The sequence below is a fragment of the Stegastes partitus genome, unplaced genomic scaffold, assembly GCF_000690725.1.
Source record: "Stegastes partitus isolate 25-593 unplaced genomic scaffold, Stegastes_partitus-1.0.2 Scaffold28, whole genome shotgun sequence".
Taxonomy (NCBI): Eukaryota; Metazoa; Chordata; class Actinopteri; family Pomacentridae; genus Stegastes; species Stegastes partitus.
Window position 1 is genome coordinate 884,049 of NW_007577759.1, and position 22,339 is coordinate 906,387.

At 40.0% G+C, this 22,339-nt stretch overlaps 1 protein-coding gene across 1 annotated transcript in view; it reads left to right on the top strand.

The window, feature by feature from the left end:
• gabrb2b (gamma-aminobutyric acid type A receptor subunit beta2b) overlaps positions 1 to 22,339 on the top strand; it is a 60,226-nt gene that overhangs the window by 22,118 nt on the left and 15,769 nt on the right. Inside the window, 2 exon segments of the mRNA XM_008298325.1 lie at positions 7,090 to 7,310; positions 18,734 to 18,816. Of these exon segments, the coding sequence (XP_008296547.1) occupies positions 7,090 to 7,310; positions 18,734 to 18,816 (304 nt within the window).

Consider the following 22,339-nt stretch of genomic DNA (forward strand, 5'->3'; position numbering starts at 1 on the left):
GGGAGATGGATGGAGATTCGTGTGAAGAACGGAGGGAAAATGGGAGATCAAATGGGGAAAAGGAAATAACATGAAAGCGGGAAAAATGAATGGAGGAGAGGGATTAGAAGAGGAGGGGAGAAAATGTAGCAGAGGGAGGTCATTGGTGGTGCTGGAATCAGAGACTGGAAGTGAGGAGCTGTGAGAATAAAAGCAATTTGCATCCCTGCTCCACTGAGCTTTCCAATGCCTTTCATTTACCCCCCTATAAAAAAAAAGAAAAGAAATCCTCTCTCACACCCCCCCAACACCCATCCCTTCCAGCAAACTCACCATTCCACATCTCTCAAATGGAAAACAGGCTTCAAGGGTAGTGGGAAGAGAGAGATATATAACCAGTGCTCACCATTTAGTCATCTTCATTCTGATTCTCGTTTCTCTCTCCCCACAGACTTCAGCCTTCGTTCGCCTTTGTCTAACCTTGTCCTCCTGTAATCAAGACTCATCACTCCCCAACTTTTTCTTGACTTTTTTTCTCCTCTTTTTTCAGTGTTTGTCTCGTATCTTCTTCTCTCTTAACTTCACCTCATGTTCGTCCATATGACGTAATAAAATTACAAAACCAAATGGAGAAGGCTAGGTGGGTAGATTTTAAGCTTTTTCTTTATCTATTTGACCATTTTAGGATATTTCAATATCAGCAATAATTAATTTGTTGAATTTGAATGTAAATATTAACTCTGTTATTTGGTTTCTTCTAACTTCTAAGTTAACGACTAGGGCTCTTCTCTTTAGTTTTTGGAGCTTTTTGTCCTGAAAACAGCTGCCTGCTATGGTCAAAAACAATGCTATGAGAGTGAAAGAAGAACCAAAATGTTTAGAGCTGGGTTGACACATGAGATATAGTGGATTTATCTATTGTTGTTATTTTAAAAAAGAGAGAGAAAAAAAGACAGATAATAGCCAAATTAGCCAAGTCAGTTTTTTGTAAATCTCATCAAACATTAATGGCATTAGAGGAAATTTGTGTCATTTTGGAAGATATTGATGAAGAACATATCTACTTGTTTAATTTGTGAGAACTTTTTTTTTTTTTTTAAAGGAAAGGAAAAAAAATCCAATTATAGACAAATAGAAAGATGTAACAATAACAAGATACACAAAGAAGGGTTTATGTGAGAGCTGATAACACAAATCCATCAAAAGAAGTCTAATATTAGTTCTTTGTGCTGAGCGAAGCCATGTGTTGTGGGGGTGTGGGTTGAGATGTGAGGGGTTAGCGGACAGGGCGGCTTGGAAGATGAGTGGGGTTGACGAGGTCAGAGTGGGCAGCTGGAGAATCCTTTTTTTTTTCTTTCGATTTCCAATAGCTTTTCCTCCACAAACTCATGAGTACTGGTCTTCACTAATTTACATGAAAGAGATGCACAGAACGAAGTTGCATTTGAACTCTTTCTACAATAGAGTTAGCTAAAGATTGTACATATTCAGACACATTTTAGCATATGGACAAGTCTTGACAATCCATCTATACACCGCTTAATCCTCACAAGGGTCGCGGGGGGGCTGGAGCCTATCCCAGCTGACTTAGGGTGAAGGCAGGGGACACCCTGGACAGGTCACCAGTCTATCACAGGGCTACACTTAGAGACAGACAACCAAGCACACTCACATTCACACCTACGGACAATTTAGAATCACCAATTAACCTCAACATGTTTTTGGACTGTGTGGGAGGAAGCCGGAGAACCTGGAGAGAACCCACACTGCACGGGGAGAACATGCAAACTCCACGCAGAAAGATTCCGGTGCCCCCACTGGGACGCGACCACAAAACATGCAAATTGTTATTTATATGAGAAATGAGAGGTGGTTACTTACTAGTCTGACTCACTGAATGTAGGCTGCGGGTATCAACCTGCCACTGGCTCGTCATTGGATCCTCATTACCACAATGAAAATTTCAAATTTCGTAAAGGATTTGGATTGTGCAGTAAGGCAGCCCTACTAGGTTTTTCAGGAAACTTTCTATTTTAATGACAGTGCTCGCCTACCTGTGTGCAAATGTTCCACTAAAATAAGTCCACCTGTCACTATTTTAAAGGAAAAGCTACTTTATTTGCTTTGCTCGGCCTAAGACGATTGTGATTGGTTAAAGAAATACAGGCAAGCCAGAGAATGTTTTCACCTATAGCAGAATAATAGTGATGTGAAGCTAGACCGTCATGTTCTACTGTGCACAATGGGCTGGCTAAGCACAACTAGTTACTTACTGACACTTTTGGCATCCGCTTGTCAATAATGTTCAAATCATATTAGGCTCAAACTATAATACCCACAGCGTGCAATGCCAATATGAAATTCTGCACATTTTGACTGCCTGAAGGGCTGACTGACCAAGCATATTCTGTAAATGCATCATAGTATTTGCCTCTCTTTGCAATATCTGCCCACACAGTGACTCTGGTTATAAAACATGCACTATAAGTAAAGAACAGACGTTTACTTTTTGTATATTTTGCTCTAAATAGCCTATAAGTTACATTTGCCTGTACTACTGAACAGTGCAGTAGAGATACCCCATATCTGTTTTGCAGCACTGTGTTGTGGTGAAAAAATTCAATGTTTAATTTTCCATAATAGCGTTAGGCTGCCTAAAGCAGCTTCCACTAAGTATTGCACTTAAGTTGTTTATTTATGTTTTACAGGCTGCATACTAACTACTTCCAGATCAGTTTCAGGCTTACATTCAGCACGAACCGCTGGTCATTACGACTATTTGACACTTGTCACCCATGTGTAGCTTTGGGGTAAGATGACTCCAGATGACAAGCAGGTCAAAGGACTGATTTCAATATGCGCTGGCAAATAATTGCAGCCTGCCCCATTTGCATCTCACTTGCTGAGATAGCTACAAGCTACTACAGAGTGGTGATGACGGTACTTTTCTCAGTATGGCAGTGTTCGCCGACGGCAGGCCAGGTGAGCAGAGTCAGCACACCATATAGAAAATGATCTTAGAGCACCAGATTCTCCTCCGGCAGTGGAGCGCAAACCCGTGCAGGCTTTTGATGATGATGTAGCGGCAACAGTCCGTGTGTCAGTGTGCTGAGCAGACATATTAATTAGACTTTATATGGTCTATGAAATCGTTTTTGAAGTCTTTTATTAAAATTCTATAAATGCAAATGAAGATGCAGGCATATGATAAAGCTAAAGAAGCTGAATGGGAAAGGAAGAGCTAAGAAAAAGAGTATTCAGTGGTTTTGACAAATGAGAAATTTGTACTGCTTCTAAAAAAAAAAGAAACGTTCTGTACATTATCCTTGCCAATGTATGCAATTATCAGTTCTGTAAATTATGGACTGGACGGTTTTAGAACAGAAAATAAATCATATAGTCTATTGAATAGTCTCTGCGTTTAACCAGATCTGTAAGAAATACATTTAACAAGATGTCTTCAAAATTAGGAAACATATTAACACAGTGGGAAGCATGCCGTGGAACTGGATATTAGTTATAATGGATCCTGTAGTAGCTCTGAGTGTGAGAATTTAATGATCACTTTGTATTGTCCTCTCCTTGGCAGCTTGGGAGCACATCACATTCTGCACTCATAAATTCAACGTAATGCTTCCTGCATCACTCTCTGTCTCTTTTCCATTTCTCTCCCACTCTCCTTTTCTCTCCAGCATAGTTTATGTACTGATGCTCATTATGACTGTTGTTATGACAGCCTCCCCTTGCACTTACATGCACACACCCGCTGCAGTTACTGTGGTGATTTACAACCTCCTTCTTCCACGGAGAGGCAAAGCGAGAGAGAAAGAGAGAGAGACATACGCACACTATAGCTGTCTTTAAGGAGAACTTTATGTTTACAGCAAACTAGCCACAGTGGCACCTCCACAGGGCCCGTCCCACAAAGCAAACCGCAACTTCCTCAAGTAGATAGGGCTGCAATAATAGGCTCTCAGGGATGACAATAGAAACATTCACTCAGTTTAATAACTACGCCCCATGTCACTTAACAGCCTTCTTTCCCCACCATGCCTATCTTTTATTCTCCTAACTTTTCACAGCTACTTAAGAGCGCTTCAGATTCAAGAAGTAGACTGTGGCGGGGAGGATTGTGCGTATGCCAAAATGGCTGATGGCTTTTCACAAATGATGCTTGTTATGAGTGCCGGGGCTGCAAGTGATGTAATACAGCAAGATCACGACTCTTGTTATCTAATAGTCGCTGCTACATATTGCAAAGGATTCCAAACAATGAGAAAACCTCTACAATCGACAGCACCAGGTGAAAATCACTGCTGCATTGTCTTCCCGTATCCCTGTTTAGCTCCGGCTGTAATCCCCGAAGCACAACAAAAGCACGCGCACGGACAAAGTACGCGGATTGCACGTGCAGAAGACGGACGCATTGTTAAAAAATAATATAGCGCATGTATCATTTGTTGATACAGTTTCTGGGGGGGAAAAAAAATGGTGTGAGGCATTCGATGTCCACATTTCTAACATGACAGGAAGAGATATTTTGTGTGTCGGCGTGCGCATGCTAACAAGAAGCAGAGGTGGAGAAGCACCCCTGATGTTTCATACATCACAGCAAACCCTCCTGTTTGATGGTGTGTATTGATGAGTGCAGCAGCGGAGATAGTTTAGGAGGACGACATGGCAACAAGCATCTCTTCAGCCACACGTGCTGCGGTGTACAGCATGCCAGAAAGAGCAGAGTGTGAGCCGTTACATAACCGCCAGCGAGGGATGGAAGAGTTGGGAAGGCAGCACGTGCAGTCAGCTATCCAGTGGTGCAAGTCTAAGGCTAAACAAATATCAGACTTCCGCAATTATTTACTGTAAAAAAGGAAAAAAAAAGAGTTTATTCTGGAAATTCCATGCCTTTGCCGTCTTGTGTTTGCAGCAGTTCACCAACATTGTATTAAACCTTTCCATACCTCAGTTGTCCTAAATAGGGCATTCCAGTTTCATTTATGAAAAACACGAATGTCAAAAAGGAAGTTTCCACAGTCCCATACAGTGTTTGATGCTGGATTTACCCAAATCATTCTGTTCCTATTCCAAGTCCAATTATAGCGCTGAATGATAGAATTTGCCACTATACTATTTATGTGTTTCGGGAAAAAAAAAAATAAATACTCAGTTCTCAAACTCCCTGTTGTCAGCACCCCAAGCCAAATACAGTACAAACAACAACAACATGACAAAACCTATTTAAGTCAAACAAGGACTTCACTGAGAAAAGCTGCTCCCATTTCCCTGACTCCATCCAGTCAATATCCAAGCTTCCAGTTCCCAAGGTGCTGTGGGATGTCAGATCTGTAGCCAACGGGCATATTCAAAAATGCATGTTCAGCCTCTTTGCCAGGAAGTGGATGTGCCAGTCATGACAAAAAGTTCCCTGAGACAGCAAGTTTATTTAACTTAGTTTTTCATGGATGATTGGTAGGCTTCTTTACCTCAGTGAGCTACATGAGCACCTGACTGCTGGCTTGACTGTTTTTAACGTGTCCTAGATTTACCACCTGGGAATTTTCGTGCAATTTATCAAACCTCTTCTATTTGTTTGTGAATTATTAACGTGCTGTGCGTGTTCCAGGGTTTGTGTGTGCATCTGACATTATAGAAATACATCTTCGTATGTATATCCCAACTGTGAAATGAGTCACAGTCAGTGCTCTGCATGCTTTGAATTTAAATTTTAAGTGTACAGTGAATTTAATGGCTCATATATAAGATTTCATGGGTTGTTTTTTTTCCTATTACTGTTACATACATGTTAGTTAACTGTCTTCCTTTTCTCCACTTTTTGCCTGCAGCGATGCATTTTTTTTTGCACTTTGCCCCCATTAACTGTTGACCAGCAAAATTGCATGAAATCATCAGCAGAAATTTGCATTACATCATCCCACATTCTCATGTGGGCATGTTTGCAATTTTACACATGCGTCTCTTAAGCGATGAGAAAAAAATGAAACGGGAATCTGCTCATGAAAGCATCGCTTGGTGGCACAACCAAAGCCTTTTAATTATCTAATATAAACAAATATATTGTTTGCCTCAGTGGCACTGGATGGACAAGCTTCTTCATCCTACCCATGCCAATAACAAATTAAGAAAAACTAGTTGTTAAAAAAAGAGTTTATTTCTCCTTTTTTAAAAGAAAAATGCTGGACCCTCAAAGGCTATGTACTGTGTGTGTGCTGCTTGATGTAATGTGAGAGGAGGGTCTACCATTCTGGTTCTGGGAAGAACAAACGCAAAAAAAACCACAAGTGAATATGTTATGCAAGTGCGACACAGTGAGCCCACTCCGCAAACAATTCTTAATCCCAGAAGGACAGCTACTGTCAAAGCAAATAGAGCATATAGAAGATATTTTGTAAAACAGATTTTTGAGATTGCTTGGAGGTTGTTTTCATTTGTCCAGAACATGTGGTCCCCCTCCGTCTCTCTTCCTCTCTTCTCTGCGTCTATGTGTGTGGGTCACATGTGCACAAAAACACACAAGCACTCGTGATAAACCAACCACACAAGCCTCGCACATATGTTACACCCCTTTATCGTATATTAACAGACCCAAACTGACAAACACACACACACATACTAAACCCCAACCATCTGTCTCTCTGTATCCGTCTCTCTTGCGTTCTCTGACACATACACACTCTTTCACACTGCCTGTCTTAACCTCATGTTTCTATGAACAGAAGGAATTCCCCATTGCTTTGTACTCAGAGTTTTTTGGCCTGTACCGCTACTGTTCCATTTGCTTTAAAGTGAACTTCATCCAATATTGAAACCTAGTCTGGTCTAATCTGAGACCTTGCAGTGGAAAAGTATTACAGCTGTGTAAAAAAAAAAAAAACAGCAACAACAACAAAAAAAAAACGCTTGCCATTTTGGAGTAACTGTCGCTTGTCTCTTCTTTTTTTCCCCCCCTCTCTCTTCTGGTTCATCCACCTCTCTTCCTCCCTCTCTCGGCCGCTTTCCTTCCCGCTTCAACTTTCTCCTTACCCTCTTTTTCTCGTGCTCTCTCTTTCCCCCTCTCTCTGTCCTCCTTTGCCCCTTTCTGTGCACTCACAGGACTACACATTGACAATGTACTTCCAGCAGGCCTGGCGAGACAAGCGGCTGTCCTATTCTGAGATCCCGCTCAACCTGACCTTAGATAACCGGGTGGCTGACCAGCTCTGGGTCCCCGACACCTACTTCCTCAACGACAAGAAATCGTTTGTCCACGGTGTCACAGTGAAAAATAGAATGATTCGGCTGCACCCGGATGGTACAGTGTTGTATGGTCTAAGGTGAGATGTTAATCTCTTAAAATAACTCTTTTGACTAGACAACAAGACCAAAGAGATGCATTTTTTTTTTTATGTGCAGGCCCTGCATGAGACTGATACCAGATAATGATAGACTAGGCTGCAGAAATTATGTTAATTTCCACTTCATGCTGTCAAACACTTCACATTGAATCCATTGTCAGCATACTTTCTATTCTTAAAATGACACAAACAACCTGGGAGAAAGACGAAGAAAAAAATACACATTTCTTGCAGCTTTAATGTAACAATGAGTCAATGATTGCTGCATTGGACCAAGTCTGTAATTAGCTCATTAGAGCCAGATGAGGAAAACTACTGATGTGAGGTGCAATATTGCCCCTGAGCGAAAATTAAAATGTTGATGAAGTGACCTACTTGTGTCCTCATTTACAGGACATGTGCATATCATCAAGAAAAGCTTCTATAAATGCAACTCGTTTTGCAAAGTCTCTGCATAATTTACCTCAATACCAAAAGTGTAAAAATGCATACATACATAGAATGGGTGCCTTGAAGTTCAACTAGAATTAAATTACTTGTCTGTTTGTTCGACATCCACCAGGGACGTGTTCTGCTCAACGTCAGTTTGCAGGCTAATTTGCTAGTCATTTGCAGCACATTAAACTGCATTAAAACTTCCCTGTAAATGTCATTTGAGTTAGTTTAGATGCTGATGTGAGTCTTGCACTTCAACACCGCTGCTGACAAAACACTCCCTGTCCTTGGCGTGTAAGCTGTATAGTTTTCAGCACAAGTCTGTTTACTTTTCACTCTCAATTCCCCTGACGTTGCTCAGCTTGCTGGCTCTATGTAAATCAAATGCTTGCTGAAGAAAAACGGGAATATATTCCCTTAAATACCTTTTTTCTTCTACTTTCACTAGTTCAGTGCAGTCAAAAATGCTTTAAGTATGGGCATTGTTATTGACTGCGAAATGGGATCACGGATTTGAGTTGGATTTTGAATATAGCATGGTCTGATGATTATAAATAAAAGCGCATAGCGGTAATTTTTACAGTGTGATGGGTGAGTTTCTCCAGCAATGATAGCTTTCAGCAGTTTGTTCACACTTTCATAGTGACAAACTCTGTAAGGTCGGATCTCTGTCACCATTCTTTTGGGGAGGCCACTTTATTTAATATTCTGATTATTCCCACTAAGCTGAGATATTTATCTTTGCATTTTTGGTACATTAATATGACACACCCCTGCTGTTTTCCAGATGCCCGAAACAACACCTCTCGCTGCACTATATAAACTGATTGACACATTCTACTGAGTTTCAACCTCCCAAAGTTAAAATGATGACGGTGCACTTCTCGTACCTCGCTGATGTCTCATCAGTTCATTTTGCAAATAGGCCTCCGATGCCCAAACTCTATAAAAAGTTATTGAAATTCATAACATCTTAATGGCCATCATGGCAGTGAATTGGCACTGTTGTGGGAGAGTGAAATTAAATAGAGAGATGAGAGACAGCAAGGCAACGAACGAGAGAGGGAGGTGTTAAGAAGAGGTTTAGAAGGAAATCCTGCCATTATTGTTCTCCCTTGTCTTCTGCAACGATGTTGTCGATCTTCATTTCTCACCCACCGCCCCGGTGCAGGGTTCAGCATGATAGATATTGTTCAGGTTTATTGCACGAGGTTACGTTGTGTTGCACTTGAATGACAGCAAAAGGTGATGATTGGTAATCAACAGTCAGTAAAGTTTGACTTTTTAGCAAACAAGTGCAAAGGCCTTAAATTTTCTAAAAAAAAATACTAGAAAAAGAAAGACAAGAAGAATGAATTTGTATAGATAATAGCGCTGAACAATTTCAGGAAAATATCTGTGATTTTTCTGCCACATACTTGGACCGTGACTTGATATGTGATATAATTTATTCGGTCAAGTTCTAGTACAGTATTCACTGTGTCAATAAATCTAAAATATGTGGAGGATGATGGAGAGATGTGTGGGATACCGTCTGAAATGTGAAAACATGTTTAATGAAACTACTGGCATTATTTGAAACCTCAATTTCAATTTGAGATTATTTAATTTTTCAGCTGCACTGCATGACCTTATGGCTTTATAACCATTTGAGTGCTTTTCTGCCACAATAAATAATTAGAACAGTGTTTTTGCAAGAGGCCTTCACTTGACATGGTGTCCAATCATCAATGTATGTGCAAAGGGAATCAGATTATATTTGTAATCTCAACCTTTAGAGCATCTTTTGGAAGTCATGTTACCTCTTGAATGCTAACATCTTCCAGGAGAGTCATTTTTAAGATCTTCTGGCCTCCCAAGTTGGACTTTCGGAAATTACACAGGATACAATGGAGCCTCTCAAATACACGTCATTTGCAGATACTTTTTGACCAAAGAATGGGAGATGAAAACACACTGCACCCTGAAAACTGTCAGTCAAATGAACTTCACTGGGACATAAAGCACAAGATCTTCAATCAGTTGTTTAATATGAATCATGCTTGATCATTGATCTCCCTTGTTTCAGAGCAAAAGTGCTCTTTGTCTGAAACATCAAAAGCAAACAGAAGTAAGCTGGAGGCAGCAGCCGATTGTGATTACACCGAAATAGAACTCAAATAGCACAAATCTTTCTTGTGTCAGGTCGTTCAAACAGATAACCTAAAGTGTCAACTCATCCGGTGAATCCAATGTGCAAAAAAAAACACCAAAAAATCCATAATCGCTTGGTATATGAGTTTGAATATTTCTCCCATGCACTGCAGAACTTATGACACACAGTCAGTGCAAATATTGTTGTGGATGAAGTGGGATTAGACTGAAACTGGGAGAAGAAATCCATCACCCTTGACATTCAATATCATGTAAGTAGGATGACCAGATTTTTACAAATCCTGAAGTGGGTCACGGGATCTTGCGCATGTCAGTGAGTGCTCATAAATACATTCAGCACATGCGGATACAGCACATTACTGTCCCCTGAAAGCCTAATAAAAATGATGTAGTTATTTAATTTATTAAGCCAATAAATTAGACCATACTGCATGAAACTTTAATGATCCCTGTGATGACAGTTGGACCATTGCATAAAGCAAATTATAAACCATGCGTGGGATAAACTTAAATGGGAATTATAATAGGGGTTATCCAAATGATGATTCCCATAATCCTGTATATTAAAGATACATATAAGAAATATGCAACATTAATACATGCAATATATTAAGCATCCTACCTCAGGGACAAAGTTTAATTGTTTGACATTTTGGGAACTGTAAAGTTATCAGAGCAAAGATATAATTAACTTTGAATATAAACTCTAATCACTTAGCATATCTGTCCACAGTTTGAAAATATACCTAACAGCATCTCTAAAGCACACTGATGTATTATCTGTGTGTACTTTGTTAATGAAATACAGAAAAATGTATATGAAAGCAACAAATTTGGGATTTTATACGATCGAGGAGCCATTTCTAGGTGACCGTTAGCGAAGCGCAGTGATTTAAAGGAGTCTGTTCTTCCCTGAGAGACAACCAGACAACCGCTAGAAATTCTGTGATGCAGATCAGGTTTACATCAAGAAACATGAACATAACAAAATAAAGAAATGAGTAACTCGTACTAAAACCAATGCAGCTCTTGTGCCAGTGAGTAATTTGATGATGACAATTACCTGTGAGACAAACAATATGAGAGAAGATGCATTTGTGAAACTTTGTCTTCCCACTTAATGTAAAAGTTTTTCAGAACTGGAGAAGATTATTGCCTCCTGTGACTAATTCTGAAGATATGAGGTGAGCACAATAAGACAGAAAAAAAAAAAAAAACATGTGTCCTTAGAAATATATCTTGTATTTGTCAGTGAGTTTCATTGTTGAACAGGAGCATCTTCTCATTGAGGCTGTTTATTAGGAATGTAATTGGATGGAGCATCCATAGATGCTGATAACAGAGAAAGCCACACACAGGGAATGTGCAAACAATAGATGGATATTCTCTCACGCACACAGTTACTGTATGCACTTAATTTCCAATTCAAACCCAGACATTCATTAATGTGGCTTAAAGGTAAACAAGCCTTTGTGTTGACTGATATACATTCATTTGCACATGCTGTTTCTGTTCTCATGCAAACTAGTATTCTTTTCCCACATAACTTGCAACACCCTCATATTGATCTTCAAAGAAAACTCACCATTTCTAGGGCATTCTTTTCAAGGAAACAACACCAAAAAGCCGAAATTGACTTGAGGAAATATAATAACGGTGCAAAAGCAAATGATAAACAACAAAAGAGCCTTTTTGTGTTTCTGAAGCAAGTTAGGTCTGAGAAAGCACATTAAGGCTTGGGGTCTTGTCTTTATTCTTTATAGGCCTTATTTGCCACCAAAAAGGCCTCAGTATTAATTGTTGAACTGACAAAAATGTTTGCTATTGAAGCAAACAGGGAATCAGCAGTTCGACTGCAGAAACACAGTAAGTAGATAAATTAGCAAAAGAAAAGATTTTAAAAATTGTCTAGCTTTATCTTTTTATACTTTGTTTTGACTAAAAATGTAGTTTTCTAATGCTCACTGATTTTCCCCAGGCATCCCACTCCCTATGTTTTCATGGTAGGCTGTGGGTGGGAAGCAGCTGGCTATGGGGGATGAGTTTGCTCTGAACGCTGTCATTATCCTAAATATCAAATAATGCAGCTCTGGCACACGGCACATTTTGTGTCTCTGGATGAAACTCATCCAGCAATGTGATGGGTGGGAAGTATTCACATCCTTTATGAGAACAAAAATGGCTGTAAAACTATAATAAATAATAAAAACTCCCCTTTCCACCCCATCACATTGTCAGAGCAGCCTTTCCTCAGTACCGATGTGACCCACCCACCTGCTCTCCTCTCCCAGCAGCTGCCCCGTCACCACTGATACTCATATACTGACCGCTTAACTTGCATTTTACTTGCATGGCCAGAACACCAGTTTTACTAACTGATATGGAAACCAGCAGCATTTACCTCAGACCTCCAGAATCTCCCACCTCCACTGACTCCAACCTTATTGAGCCTTTCCCGCTAAGCTATTGTCATGTAGGCGTAACTAATGTTCAACAGCAAATACACTTTAAAGGGAATGCAAATTTCCAATCAACATGATGTGGAATGTTACAGATTTTTGCATGTTGCAAATGCAGATGAGTGACTAATTAAAAGAAAAATTTGAACTTGAACTTGATCACCGTTATTCAACATAGGCTGATGTGTTAGACAGGGCTCTCCACCACCATCATCGAAACCCCAAATGAGATCATATCTTGAGGAAGAATGGAGGTCATCCCTCGAGAGACTTGGAGAACCAATCCCAGGGGGTACTGAAGTTGTTCATGTGAAGACACATGATGTCCCTACACCTTACAAAGACACCTTACATTGGTTTTTCCTTTATTTTGTGCCGTCTGTACCCGTCTATCAGTCATAAATTTCCACTAACTACGTATTGTTTTCATCAGAATGCCTCCTCTTAAAGTACAATATCCACTTTTAGTGAATTCAATTACATTTTTCATAGTTATGTTTATCAAGAATGACGTGAAAGTATTTGTAAAAAACAAAATGTATATCGATATAATTCCGAGGAGATGGGGTTGAGCTTGTTCAAACTGCTTTGCAAGACTCCAGCAGATACAGTACAAGATTTGGAGCATGGCGAAATACATGTACATCTTGTTTACATAGTTTTTTACGTTCAATTATTTGTTGGTCTGCAGTGCAGCATTATTTGACTTTCTCTCTCAAGTCAAATAACTGCAGTTGGAATTAACACTGAAGACTAGGATCAGTCTCAACTGGAAAAAAGAAAACAGAAGTGGCTTTAGTGTGAAGATGTTCTTTGCTGCACTTAGTTACTAACCATTTACCGTGTCTGTTCTGAGTATGCGACCAAACACATTTGCTTGGTCTGAATCCCAATGTCTGCTGGAAATCCTTCAGGCTACTTGGCCCTGATTTGACCTCGCAAGTTTGATCCATCCACTAACAGAATCTTTGAGCGCAGCCTTGCAAATATGGAGGGTCATCGCAGGTGATGCAACATATGGGCCTCAGTCGGTGCGGTTGGCAGTGTTTTCAGGCAGTAGCTAAGCAACCAAGGACTATACTAAGACCGAGTGAGAAATGCGGTTGTGCATCATTTAACGGACGGGACAAGTGAGGAGGTATGTGAGGCTAAATGGAGAGCCAGACAGCTGCAAACACAGCCAGGCACTCAGACATCCACGGAGTGACAGCAACAAGGCAAACACGGATGCACACGCATTGCCTCACACAAACATGCATAACCTTTACCTTTCCGATCGAGTCTTTTCCAAAAAAAAAAAAAAAAAAAAACTCTGCCAGGGGCTCTTGCTCGGAGTTCTACACCACTGACTCCATCTTGACACAGAGATCAGAAAGTTGCCAGAAAGTAACCGGCAATTTACTCCTTGGTTAAACACTTGGAAGCCACAGAGCCCCATCACCAGCAGCAAATCCATCAGAGAGAAATAAATGCTGACAAAGACAGGGGACAAGAGAGAAAGAAAAGGAGAATCCATCTAAACCTCTTAGGCTCAAACAACCTTCCCGTCACACTCGGGGGGGCGGAAATCCCTGAGGTGTGTAATATGAAACAGCATGTTAATGCTAGAACTCTTCCCTTTGAACTCATTTATAGGTATTAAAAGGCCCTGTTGTGATAACCCCCATCACCGCCTCACCTGACATCCCCTGCACTAAAATATTCTCTCATCTCCTCTCTTTTCATCATTTCACTCCTTTGGTCTCTTTAGCCCTACTGCCCTCCCACCATATGGATTTTCAGAGAAAGAATTTACTTATATTGCTTGTTTGTCAGTACGAAAACTGTAAAAAAAAAATACAGATGATCATGTTCAGAGTTTGAAACCAGTTTGTCTGTCGGCAGGGACATGAAGTTGTTAAAGTTATGCCTTGAACTGCTGAATTTCTGCACAGCATAGATACTGTTTGACTGCAAGAGGCAGCTTGCCAGGAAACATAAACAGGATTTACAAGCCTTATCATATATAATTATTTTTCCTCTTAAGGAGCTTAAATGGCCACATGCTGTATATTTCCAACATTTTTAATCACAACATACTATAGATTTTCCACTGTTCTAATCTAACACCAAGCAAATCTGGCCCAAAACTGAGCTTACTGTGTAAAATTAAAAGATGCCCACCTTCTTCTAGGTGTAGAATTAGGGTGCAGCCAATGTTGGTGTTTAAATATGGAGATTTTCTGGACTGCCACGCTGCCTCATGAACAATTAAACCTTGTATATCCAACCCGTTCTCATCAAATACTGCTGTATTGTCAAAGCCTCTGGCATCTGAGACATACTCATGGGGTGTCTTTTGCCGTCTGTGTCCCCCTTGTGCTGATATTTATAGCAGTTTTTCCCCTTTTAAAGGAGATTGGAGTACTAGAGGTCGTATAAATGACAGGACTTTATTGTAACTTAGGTTTTGTTAACTTCGGCACCAAAACTACCTGGTTAAGTTTAGGAAAAGGTCATGATTTGGATTAAAATACATGCTTTGTCTACATTTATCACCGATTACAAGGTAAACTTCTTGTTACATAAAAAAAAAAACAGGATAGAGAACATTTGACTCCGGCATCTATTTCTGATGTTCAGGGATGTTTATATCTCTATTGGGCTACCCTGCGTGTTAATACACTATATACTTAGATTCCCCTCGGAGATCTTAAATCGTTATTAGCTGATGTTGTTTTATGATTCTTGTAGCTGCTCTTATAAATTCCTTGCTCATTGCATTGTGATGTTTCAGTCTGCTGATTGTGTTCTCGTGAATGTTTCTTTCTCTCAGGTCTCTCTGAAAAGAGATTCTAATCTGAATGAGACTGCTTGATTAAATAAAAATGGATTTTCTAAAAAAAAAAAAAAAATTTAAGTGCAAAACTGCATTCTTCCAGCCACTTTGCATATTCCAGGATAGTCAAAGAACTCAAGGTAATCAGATAAATGTAAGTGAAAGACAGAACAGAATAAAAGAGAATGATAGCATATTCTTCGATTTATAATCTCCTCGATGTAAAAATTCAGTCACGTATAGACTTAATTCTGCCTCATCTGTCCATTATAACAAAGCAAACACAGTCTATGTAAGATACACAGTTTAAACTGAATACAATTTACTTTACCGCTCATTCGTCTGTGTGCCAAGTAGAACGTAGCACACAACTTTGTTAGGCGAGACTTGCTCTAGATACTGCTGTAATTATGTGCCTAAAATACAAAGTGCAGTAGTTCAGCATTAGCCCACTTGGTTATGAGGCACAAGTTCCAATAGATCTTTGAAATGTTCTTTTGCTTGATGTGGAACATTGAACTCAGATCAGGTCTGTTTTTGAAGAGCAGACTAACAAGGACCAGTGCCACTAATCAACAGTTTGCTACACAGATAAAACTGAACACTCACTGAATTACAGGTTCATGTTTAAACAGAATTTCCTTTTGTTTCTTTTGATTTAGATTTTTTTTTTTTTTTTTTGCTTGATTTTAGTCTGACCTCAAAATTACTCCAAGGACTGGGTAGACTTGAGAAGGTGCGGTTCCACCTGTCCACCATATGTTGCCTGTGGTGAGCCTGGTTGCTTAGTTACAGATGATGGGATGCCACCGACTGATCACAGGAGCTTTGTGAAAGTATTCTGACATCATTGTCTGTGCCGACAGATAACATCAAATAAAGTGTTTTGGTGTCCAGTAAGGTGCGAATCTATAGAAATGTGCAGTTTACGAGTGTAGCCGTATTGACATTGCGGCGGCCGTTCGAATAATAGATTTGTGAATGAGAAAGCAAAGACAGTAGAGAGCAGAAGAGAGAGATAGAGAGGCCCAGAGACACACAAGGGTGATTATCTCTGCTGTGTAACACACAGGATTGGACTCAAGATGAGCCTCTCCTCTGGCACAAATTTATCTATGTTGTCAGGTGTGCCTAGACGATTACCCACCATGCTGTGCTGCTCTGTGGCAACTCCCTCAGTGGGAGTCAAGTTCTCACACAAGACCTGAGCCAGGAAAAGAATGGCAGCCTATTACTCACAGCCTCGTCCTTATGTTCACTTCAAAGTCTGATGGACAACATAACCTTATCTATTGACTCATGGCTGGCTGCTGTTATTATCCCTTATTATCCATCCCTGTCTATTTGTTTTGATAGGGACTGGAGGGCTAAATGCTTTTATGCCGACATATATAAACTAAATATGATGGGATAGGAGCAATAGAGCAGATGGCTATAGCCGCGTGGCCACTACTACTATAAAAGCATTTATGACTTGAACATTTCATTTGCAGTTAATTTTTTACAATATGTGTATCTTCTTTCAAAAAAAGATAGGATTTCAAGTAGAGCTATAAAAAAAAAAAGTGCTATTGATGTTGGTTCACCTCAAAAGAATCAGAGTTATGTGTTTGAAGCAGGTCTTAATAATACAAAAAAAAAAGACAGCTCAGTTTGAACAATTCATCTGATGTTGAAATAATTTACAGCAATGAGTTTGACATTTCGGTTCAAGAGGAGTTTTTAAAGTTGGGTTTTGGCTCATTTGCTTAACGCAGCACATGGACTGAGAATCACGTTGTGTTCAAAATGTTTGAGGTCAACGCATGAAGTGTTTTCCTCCAACTAGAAATGAATAAGTAAAGAAAATGGAATCTGGTTGCCTCTCATCACTGAACGTTTTAATCGGCGGTCAGCTTCGTGCTCCACGGTCTCTTTTACCTCAAAGCTCTTGTATCTGTCCGTACAATCTCCCTTGAGGCCATCCCGGTTGAAATGAAGATCTACTGCCTTTATTGATCTTTTTTCTCAGCATGTTCCATGGAGGCAGGTAGTGTTGACTGGTGGCACCTCGGGTGCTTGAGATGAAAGCACGGGCCCATTTCAGCCAGCTGCGGGGTAATTGATTTACATTCGTCATTTAAAGTACGTACTCAGATGAAACTTGTTAACCGAATGATAACTTGGACACATTTTGTTAATGCACAGTGTTTGGATGAGATATCGTCTATGTAGAAGCGCGCTAGAGGCCTATTCAGTTCCATGTTGCACGATAAAAACAACCCCCTTGATTTACACAATGTTCAGAGGAACATTGACAAGTCTATTGATGTGTACGATGCATAATATATTCTCTGAAAACAACAGTTATTAAACTTCATTGGTGTCTTGAGATGCAGAAGGAAGATAATTAAATTAGCCATAAGATCAACACCTTGCAATAACTCAGATCTTTTTTTTTTGTGGAGTTGTGCCAGTGATTCATATACGTTTCCCTCTCGAATGACTCTTCAGGGGTTAAGAACTTAAAACATGAAAAGCGCTTTGATTGGAAAGTGTAGGCAAACATAAAAGAACCTCCCACGAGCTCTTTTATTCTTGTTTATTCATGTAACTTTTTACACTCTGCGACAATAACGTTCACAAAGCAAAGCGCTGTCTGTCAAATCAGGAGAGGGAGAGATGGTCAACTGTGCCGAAGCTCATGAAAAAAGCCTTACAAATCAAATACTTACACCGATGCAACACTGGAGAGATGAAACACAAGCGGAGATTACCAGGTGACCTCATGTTGTTTATAGAACAAATTAGTTGTAACAGCTAATTATGAAGCTAAAATCTTAAAAAATGACACTTTTGTAAACCCTAATGCTGCTTCTTTTATTATCAGTAGTAGCTGTAACAATATAATTTAATATCAGCAATAATCTCAAGTCAAGATTTGGTCAGCTTGTAATACATTCCCTTTCATCCCACATATTCCATGACAATGTGACATGCAGTTGTCAGAGTACAAACGCCGCGACTGTTATCTCCGACCTATTGCTGTCACCGCTGTCCCACAGAGTTTGATCCCTGCAGTGACTCACATCTCAGGTGGACCCACAGGATTATCCAAACAATGCTAAAACTGGGACATAAGGATTAGCTATAGCCCTGTAATCCCCAGTGGAGTTCCCACCACCGCCAGCAGTCCAACCCCTCGAAACCATTTACCTGTAGAGGTTTGTTGAAGATCTGAAGTCTTGTTGAGTTACTCGGTGTCACATGGAGGGAAAAAAAATGGTCAGCAGAATTTTTGAGAAATGTGAGATGCTCAGCTGAATAAAGGTTTTTTCTTCCCCCAGAAACATGCAAATCAGCTGTCAGAAAATTACCAAATTGCAGTTTTTTATAATTATAGTCCAATGATGGTTTACCTTGTGTTGTCAATCATCTTTGCCTCTATCATGCTAGACTTCACTGTCCTCGTCCTTTTGAAAAATACACTTTGCTTTTCTCAGAATTTGCTACACACCACAGCTATTTAAACATGTGATTATGTCCCGTTTTTCCAGGATCACTACCACTGCTGCTTGTATGATGGACCTCAGGAGGTATCCGCTGGACGAGCAAAACTGCACACTCGAGATAGAAAGTTGTAAGTATCTCCTTGCTTTATTCATGAATTATGCTCCACTGTTGTTTGCTGATATTTTGTTTCTCGCCTGCACTGAACTGAGTGGTTCGACTGCATAAAATTGTAAATATATGTCTGGCTTTTTCAAATATATGCTGTTCAGCCAGTATCTTTGTCGACTGACAGAGCCTTAGCTTTGTTCACTCAGCTGTCAGGAACCATGTGTAACTGGCCTTGCACTGGGTCCCAACAATTTGTGATTTATTTGACTTTGGTGCAAGGATTTTCTCAGAATTTTAATATTTTCAACATAATCCTTTCCATCCAATTTACAGTATTTCCCCTGGTAAAAGCAGAAGCCTTCGTTTCCACCTAAATATACCCTCGGCTTAGTATCATTGTATTTATTCATGTAAATGCTGTAAAGATATTTTTTTTTTATTCCACAAAAATTGGTTCCAGGAAGATTTTTATTTCATTAATTTTTTTCCCAAATGCACTGATATGGCACACAGACTCCGACAAAACAGTGGGAATTTAAGTAAAATGATTTTACTCTGTCTGATTTGTATTTTGGTATCGATGGTCTGAGATTAACACCAGATAGACCTCATCAAACGAGCTACTTGTCACCGCTCAAGTACCTCTACCTTCTCTGGAGCTGTACTTTGTGTAATGGGCACCGTCTATGGTGCTGAAGAGATAAACAAGAGCTACTGCTAATGCTCACAGGTGCAGCCTAGTATCAAATGACAACAATTTACAACAAGTACATCGTAAGTGGCGTCCTACGGGTGCTGTGGCATCTCTCAGGCACCTAGTAACCACGACAAACGAGGTCCTAAAGTTTCTATAGGTCCTCAGGCTTTTGTTGTGCCCTTGTTAGTTTCTTGTAGTTTTCCTTTTTCAGCTTTTCAACTATTGAAACAGTAATGACAAAAAAGGATGCAAATTTACTCTGGTGTCATGCTGTGCCACAAAGCTGGAAACCCAGATGCAACCTGCTGCTCCACTGCCAAAAACCCTACTGATTTATTTGCTGGCACACTGGGCAGAGATGAAAATAATGGTGACCTCACCCTGCCATTCATCTGCCATCATGAGCAAAATTACATTTGCTTGCAAAGAAAAATGGTTGAACTTGAACAAGTTTTTGTCAGCACTCAACTGGATAATAGTAAATACATGGGAATGCCTGTAATGTGTAGATATGGCTAAAGGGCACCGCACTTAATTGTGCAACTGAGCCAGAAGGCTACAGCTGGTGCTGATGTTCAAAGAGAATTAGAGCATAAAGGAGCAAAGGAGGCTGTCTGAGAGTTTTTTGTGAAGTGAAGATCACACAATGCAAGAAGTTAAACAGTGAAGTTGAGTAGAGGCTTCATGCTTGAAGCAATGTGCTTGCAGTGTCATTCCAATGTCGTTGTGATTGAAAATATATGCTCCCAGTTCCTTTACAACCACCTTATGCAGCAATTTCATCTTTCCATTCAAATATGAGGCTGGAACTTTTTGAATACAAGGCCAAGGCTATGCACAGCTCTATAGCTGCTTTACAAACTGTTCTGTACTCAGACACATGCCATTTGTCCAGCAGCAGCCTGCAACAACCCGATCTACGCAAGTGTGGTTACAGTGATGCATGAGGGCTCTATATGGTAGTCAGCTAATGGACTAGAATGTATTTTGCTTGTTGCATGAGGGGCACATAAGCCCCCGCCAACTGCATTACGGATTGCAAATCTAATTCTGTATCGACATACAGGGTACATTCCAATACCCAAAGCTACCCTGCTGTTTAGCATGTCTGAAAAAGATTCAATATGCCCCAATCTAGAGTCTGTTAAATGCTGTATGCCAAAAATAGCAGCATCTCCTTCTGCATTTGGTTGTATTTTGCAGTATGCAAGCCCACATGCTTTCGTGGCCATTCTTGACCCGCAATCCTCTGCACAGCTGAAGCTACGCCGCATACGTCACGGTGTGTCACGCGAGTATAAACAAGCTTGAGCCGCAGACAGAGCACAGACAGATGACAGTTCAGTTGACAGATGACAGAAGTCGCAATGACAGATGACAGTGCATTCAAGTGTTACCCTGCTTTCCAAATCACTTTTTTTTTTTTTCCTTTTTGCTACAAATTTTAGTGCAACAGACCGTTATGGATGTATGAGCAAGAGGGTGAAAGTTCAAGGCGCCATGTTATGTCGGAGTGATATATTCCAATTGTATGCACACTGCAAATGACAGTGCAAACTTTGTAAGAGCAGCTGCAATACATAATGAAAGCAAAAAGATAAAGAATACGAGTTAAAATGCACAGATAGTAAATTCCCGTTACAACAGGCGTTTAGGTTGATCACTGCATGTGTAAAAATGAACATTTAGGAGTGAAAGAAGACCAACAAGGAGGAAGCTAAAATCAAGCTGTGGCTGTGAAAGACTGGCGAAAACTACAAGAAATATTCTAGTGTATAAATAGCTGGGCCAAATATTTGAAGGGAACCAGGAGGGAGCAAACCAATTAAACCTGTTTTTCAGTGGGTTTGATAAGATGACCTCAGGTCAGCTACACAGGCCTCCCTCTGTCCTTTAGTTCTAACAGCACAGTTAGCATCATAGCTCCTTAGCAATTCTAAACTATCCATCAAAGATGCAACAACGTTGCCCTTTCCCCTAGCCAATCCATCCATCACTGCCACCTTTTAGCATGGACTTTGCATGCTTTATGCAAAAGCGAGCGTTGAAAGTAAGTGTATGTCCTGTGGCAAAGGTTCTCCCGCTCGTCTGTAACCTCGTCGTGAACCTGAAATTAGAGACCACTGTACATGATGACCTGCTGCCACTATTCTACAGAGGATTTTTCTTCGATACAGAGGCTCCTTTTTTTAATGATTTCTCCATAAATTCAAAGACACTTTAATACTTTCTGGATGTGTGAGGTCGACAGTGTCAGAAATTCATAGATTATTCATGAAATAGTGGACACATAGTAGAGAGTTTCCAAGGTCTTGACAGAATGTGGCAGATATAGTAGAGCACAAATGATACGCTATATTTTAAATGCTTATTATGATTTCTATTCTAAGGCCTGTACTAAATACAGCCATGTCTGTGTTACTCTAAAATTGCTGTTGTCCTATATGTCAAACCATATGTTTTGTTTGCTTTTGCTTACCTGGGAAATAACATATTCCTTATATTACAGTCAGCAGGAAGGAAATAGATTGTTGCAGGTGTTTTTTTTCTTACCTTCCACTGGATCCATTACAGTAAAGAATGGCATTTCTAGAGAGTGGAAGTTATTTTATTATTGGTAGAAGTTAAGAAGTGTGCAGCTGACTTATGGCAAAATCTGAAAGTGTTCTCCAGCTCCCATCTACAGCTTTGTACAAATGCTGCTCTCTGCTATCGAGCCATCTGATGCCAAAAAAAAACACAAATACAAACAGTGACCTCTGTGAACAGTAACAATAACGCAGCAGTGGAGACTGTGCAGTCACTAATCTTCTTAATTCTCGAGAACTCTACACTTCAGACTTTA